Here is a 6,000-nt window from a genome sequence, read left to right as displayed (position 1 = left end):
TTTCAGGAAGAGTGTTCTAGCAGCTTAATAAAATAAAAATGCTTAATCTTTTCATTATGTTGATATCTATATTCAGTCTAAAATGAAACCTTTTACATTCAGTTCAGTTCACAAATTCTTAAGTCTCTCCTCTCTCTCGTCTTGTCTTGCAGAAAGTCAGACCTTGATGCCGAGCCGGAGGAGAGCCCAGGCAGTAGTAGCAGCAGCAGCAGCAGCAACAGTAGCAGCACAGGGGCGGTTAATGCCCTGCCCACCGCCCCCGCGCCCCCCCAGGCCTCTGCGGGACAGCCGGCTCCGGGCTCCTGCACCGAATCGGACAGTCCCGTAGACTCCAGCGAGGACGACGAGGAGGAGTCTGACGAGGACGAGGATTCGGAAGACCCCGCCATGTTTTCCTCCAAGTTCCTAAGCGGGGCCAACCCGCTCAGCGCTGTGTCCTCCGCGGTCAACAAGTTTGGTTTGTTCGGCGACGACGGGGATAAAAATCAAAAAACGCAGCAAGGGACGCAACCGCCGGCTGGTGGCGCGGGGAAGGGGCCTCCCTCGCAGCAGCCGCAGAGGAGTCAAGGACAAAATGGACAAACGGGACAGTCAAATGGTGGACCGCAGGGTGCTAAGGCTCAGCAAGGTGCTGCTAAACCCGGAGGTCAGCAAGCGCAGCAAACTGGGCCACAACAAAAGGAGGGGGCACCAAAAACTCAGCAAAAAGAGCCGACAAAGACTGACGTAGTGCCGAAACCTGGGGCACAGCAGGGGCAAACCAAAGTAGGAGGGTCACCTAAACCGGGTCAGCAAGGGGCACCCAGTGTAGGGGGTCAAATGCAAGGGTCGCCCAAACCTGGCCAACAAGGGGCACCTGGTGTAGGGGGTCAAAGGCAAGGGGCACCCAGTGTAGGGGGTCAAATGCAAGGGTCACCCAAACCTGGCCAACAAGGGGCACCTGGTGTAGGGGGTCAAAGGCAAGGGGCACCCAGTGTAGGGGGTCAAATGCAAGGGTCACCCAAACCTGGCCAACAAGGGGCACCTGGTGTAGGGGGTCAAAGGCAAGGGGCACCCAGTGTAGGGGGTCAAATGCAAGGGTCTTCCAAACCTGGCCAACAAGGGGTACCTGGTGTAGGGGGTCAAAGGCAAGGGGTACCTAGTGTAGGGGGTCAAATGCAAGGGTCTTCCAAACCTGGCCAACAAGGGGTACCTGGTGTAGGGGGTCAAAGGCAAGGGGTACCTAGTGTAGGGGGTCAAACTCAAGGGGCACCTAAACCAGGTCAACAAGGGGTACCCAGAGGAGGGGCTCAAACGCAGGGGTCGCCCAAACCAGGCTCACAGCAAGGGTCCCCAAATGTAGGGAGGCAACAGCAAGGGGCGCCCAAACCGAGTCAGCAAGGGGGGGCACCCAGTCCAATGCAGGGGTCACCGAAACCAGGTCAACAACAAGGCTCACCTAAACCGCCTCCTCAACAGGGCCCAACGAAGCCCGGGCAGTCCGGATCGCCCGGACAACCGAGAACGGGGTCTCCGTCACTGGCCGCGGCCAAAGCTGGAGCCAAGTCTAAGATCTGCTCCGTTTGCAACACCACTGAGCTCAACACGCACACCAAAGACCCGCCCAACTACAAAACCTGCACGCAATGTAAGACGGAGGTGTGCAGCCTATGTGGATTCAGCCCGCCGGACTCCAGCGTGAGTATTTTAGACCGGGGAAAGAACGTACGCACATTTACTACCTGGAAGGGAAAACTAATGAGTGATGCGGCTCAAAGTAAGACAGGGTTTATGTTGTTGCGCAAAATGTCGCTCATTAATAGCCAGTTGGGATTGAAGTTTTCTAATAGGAAAGTGCGATATTGCATCTTGCTTCTCGAGCCCATATGACAATTATCGGTAAAGAGTTACAGATATCACACCCAGGGCCTAGACATTGAAGTTCTGTGCCTGCTGCGGTGATGGGGTTGAACAAAGTGATGGCTGAAATGGCAGGTTAAAGAGAATGGTATAAATGGATTGGAAGGTGATTGGTTTAGAGGCAAACGTTGCAGGCTCTGATTTGCTGACAATGACGTTGGTTATTTTGTACTGAATATGTACAGTATGTGTCGGACTCAGGACCATGAAGCCAGTGGTGTTGTGGATGTCCCAACACTCTTCTTCCATTGAAAGGGCTCTATTAAAAGTCGGTTGCTCTTTTGAATGACAATCAAGTTGACACTCACTGAGACACCGCCCGTGGCCCTCAGTGACAGGCAGATGTAGATGTTATAATGGCATGTTAACAAAAAAGCTTGGCACTGTGTCAGAGGCTTCAAGGTCACTGTGACATCAGTTCAAATGTGTTACATTATTTTGACAAGATTCAGTTCTCTACAACTTCCCCTTCTGTTCAAAGAGAATTAACCTGACTCAAGTAAGTGAGTGAGTTGTAGCCTAGACGTTAGTGTGTAGACAGAGGTCAATGCTGCTAAACCCCTTGTAGAAACCTTGTATATATCAGCAATGGGATGAAGGGAGAGCATGTGTGGTAGGTTCACTGGAAAATCTCTCCTCCAGAGGATACTATGACTGGTATGACTATAGTCTGGCCAGTCAAACCTAGGCCCTTTCCGATATCGCTCCATCCTGCCTCTTGCTAAGCATTAACACTCGCTAAGCGCGTTCCCGTGAGAGGAAGTGTCTGAAATAGACCAAGCAGTGAGGAGAAGTGGCTGATCAGCTCCTTCACAGCAACTCACCCCCCCCCCCCTCACACACACACACACCTGCTTAACGGGTGTGCTTTACACCATCACATCAAACATCTTCAGTTCCATGTTTATTTAGAGGCGTCAAAGTTTTAGTTTGAACTTTCAAACAGTTATATTGACCTAGAGCGAAAGCAGTAAGGAGACATGCTTTTATCGGCGGTGGAAAAGATTTCTAAATACATGATGTAAATATAAAGAGTGGTGCGCACTGAATGGGTGCTGCTGCCGGATGCTCTCTCATCGAATGCAATTTCTCCATCTGTGAGATCAATAAAGTACCATCTTATCTTATCTTATCTTATAAAAGGTCTGAATCAGAATTACTTAGTAGTCACCATTAGTCATGGTACGATTCCGTGCGGCGAGGGAGAGTGCATCTGAAAGTGCCTACCCTGAGTATTTTGTGGGTAGAAGGAGGAAGAGGTCAGTTAGAGAAAGAACACAAGAAACCTTGCCCAAAAGATGGTGAGCACTGAGCAGGATTGACAGCAGTTCATGGAAATACATAGTTGTATTTGTATGGAAACAAACATGGCGGTTTACCAGAGGGCTCTAAGTAACCCTTTAAAGGACGAAGAAATGGCACAAACCTTTGTCAAATCTACTGACTGAGAGTCCGTGCTGGATGATATATTACAATATGATTACGAAAGTCAATGACTAGAAAAAGGTACATTAAGAATGGTTAGATCACACAAACAGTGGCCATTTTTTTTTTTTTTAGAAATAGAAGACATTAGAAAGAGAGTATAGCCATGTACATACAGCACGTATACTACCCAATCTACCTGGAAGCAGAAATCCTGTTTCAGTTACAAGATATTGTTGAAAAAGTACAATATGGAGTAGAGTAGACAGGAAAAACAGTTCCACCACAACCGCACAGGAAAAGTACTTTCTGTGCAACCCTTGAATAACAGGGTACACGGTGACATTTCTGTACTTTTGTATTTTACATCAAATTCAGTTATTTTTTTAGGCAACAAAGAGCTTGACATGCCCATTTTTTCACATTTCTATTAGTTTCTGTGTTTACTGTTATCAACAACATCCAAAAAAAGAATATTAAGAAACCGAAAATCCCCCATTCCGGTTTGAGATAGGGATTTTTGACAATCGCCTCCTCCTCCTCTACTTTAAGGTCACCATGACCTGAGTTCAAATGTGCTGAATTATTTAGATCAGTGGTTTAGATCAGTTCTCAAACTTAACTTTTCATACCGACACCAGAAATGATTTGGCTGTCCTAATACCCCTGTATGTAAACGGGTCTAAACCGAGGCCAAACCATGTCTGAACTGAGCTAAACCACTTCTAAAACTGGACTAAAGAGAGGACCAACCTAAAGGAGGACAAAAACATGGTTGAAAATTGCTCTAAATGAAATATAGAACTACAGAGGAGCCTTTGCGCCGCAGTTCCAGAGGCACCAATAAAGATAATATGAGTTTTTCTACATTTTTTTATTCTGTTGAGAGATAACTAACCTTCCACAAACTAATACACAAGATGGGATGAATAGTTTATTGGATGGACAAAGGTTTTTGGGAGTTTGTGGGGAACTATCGGCGGCGGAACTAGCTTACTGCTGATTTGCCATTAGGCCCACAACATCATCTGAAAGTGATCTGCAATAGACTAACAGTCTACTCTCTTTTTCCAGGGTAAGGAGTGGCTCTGTCTTACCTGCCAGATTCAAAGAGCCCAAGGACCGGACCTTTCAGGACCGTCAATGAAGAAACCATCCACATCGTCGAGTCAGAAATCTCCTGTTCCTGTGAAGAAGGACATAGCCCAGACAAGTTCTCCTCTCAAATCCCATCCCGTCTCTGGCCCGACCAAGTCTGAACCAGCAAGGGACTCGAAGGTTGCATCCGAGTCTCCGAAAGCACCCGCAAAATCCGACGCCGGCGGGCTCTTTGGCTTCGGGGCTTCCAAAGCGGAACCGTCTGCGTCGTCCAAGGAATCCGTCACCGGTAAAATGTTCGGATTTGGTTCTTCATTCTTGAGCTCCGCGTCGACTTTGATATCGTCGGACGATACGAAAACGACGCCACCCGTTTCGCCGAAAGTGCAGCCCGCGAACCAGGCCAAAACGACGGACAAAAAGGCGGAACAGGAGAGGAGGCAGGAGTCGAAGGGACCGGTGAAAGTTGAGAAGTCGGATACTGCAAAGGATAAAGTAGCGTTGGGGAGTCTAAAAAACGTTCCGTTGGCGTGTCCGATATGTCACACAGGACTGAACCAGGCGTCGGGGAAGCCTAACTACAGCGCGTGCACGGACTGCAGGGGCATCGTGTGTGACCAGTGTGGATTTAACCCCTTGCCAAACGTCAAAGAGGTGAGTTATGTGCTTTTTGTGTACATATTGCAGGCTTGATGTACTGTAATCAAGTGGTAGCTCGCATGACGCAAACGATCTTTTAAATGGTTCCTTGTGAGGGTAGTCAGTATGTAAACTGCTGCTCGAGAAAAAAGGTTGTATTTTAACAGCACAAAGGACTATACTGAAGGGCAAACCACAATTATATTCCACTACAAGAAAGCAGGTAAAGGGCCTTTAAGCGATAGTTTGTAAGAGTAAAATGTCAAAAGTAACCAATCAAGTCCCCTCCCCCTTCTCTCCTGATTGGACTAGACAGGCCGGTTCACAGGGAAGCTCGTCTCATTGGTCAGAGTTATGGCACCAGGCATTCTGATTAGTGTCTGAGATCAGCAAATAGAGGGACTAAGAAAGAAATATCCTTGTTTGTTGGTCAATTTTTCAATCAACGCACAAATAAAAATGTAAAAAATGTTGATTCCTCTGACAAGCTTCCTTCTCCCTCAGCTAGGCCATGCCTTCAAGTGGTTTTGCATGACTTTTTCATGACCTTTCCAGTGTAACATATTGTTTATACAGTTTGTCTTGATCACCTAAGTCACTTCATACACCACGCCAAACCTTTTTTCTCAAAACCATGATGATCATGGTTTGTTGCCCAAACTCGGTCCCTCTAGGACACTGGCCGTGTTTTTTCTTTAAACTTCATAGAGTGTATATGACACAAGGACATCATCCCAACTAAGTCATAGTAAATTCATTCTACTTGACCAAGCTGGAAAAGTTTATATTACATTAGAGCTTTACTGAGGCAGTGATTTGTATGGGATGAATAGGACAGTGATCGTTATATCCGTGGTGGGAGTGTTTAAAGAAATGTGCGCCAATCAAACGGTGTATTACCTGGAAACAATGATATTTCTCAAAACATAACCCCGTATG

The 6,000-nt window shown here is 47.2% G+C and overlaps 1 protein-coding gene across 1 annotated transcript in view; it reads left to right on the top strand.

The window, feature by feature from the left end:
* Positions 1-272: 272 nt before the first annotated feature.
* The window catches only part of pclob (piccolo presynaptic cytomatrix protein b), a 119,269-nt gene continuing 113,541 nt past the window's right edge, over positions 273-6,000 (top strand). Inside the window, exons 1-4 of the mRNA XM_079567585.1 lie at positions 273-889; positions 950-1,057; positions 1,118-1,677; positions 4,399-5,076. Of these exons, the coding sequence (XP_079423711.1) occupies positions 388-889; positions 950-1,057; positions 1,118-1,677; positions 4,399-5,076 (1,848 nt within the window). The 5' untranslated portion in view covers positions 273-387. The remainder of the gene's footprint in view (positions 890-949; positions 1,058-1,117; positions 1,678-4,398; positions 5,077-6,000) is intronic.

This window comes from Gobius niger (assembly GCF_951799975.1).
Source record: "Gobius niger genome assembly, chromosome: 12".
In the NCBI taxonomy this organism is placed as follows: Eukaryota; Metazoa; Chordata; class Actinopteri; order Gobiiformes; family Gobiidae; genus Gobius; species Gobius niger.
The sequence above is the reverse complement of the archived record's forward strand: the minus strand, read 5'-3'. Positions and strand labels throughout refer to the sequence as shown.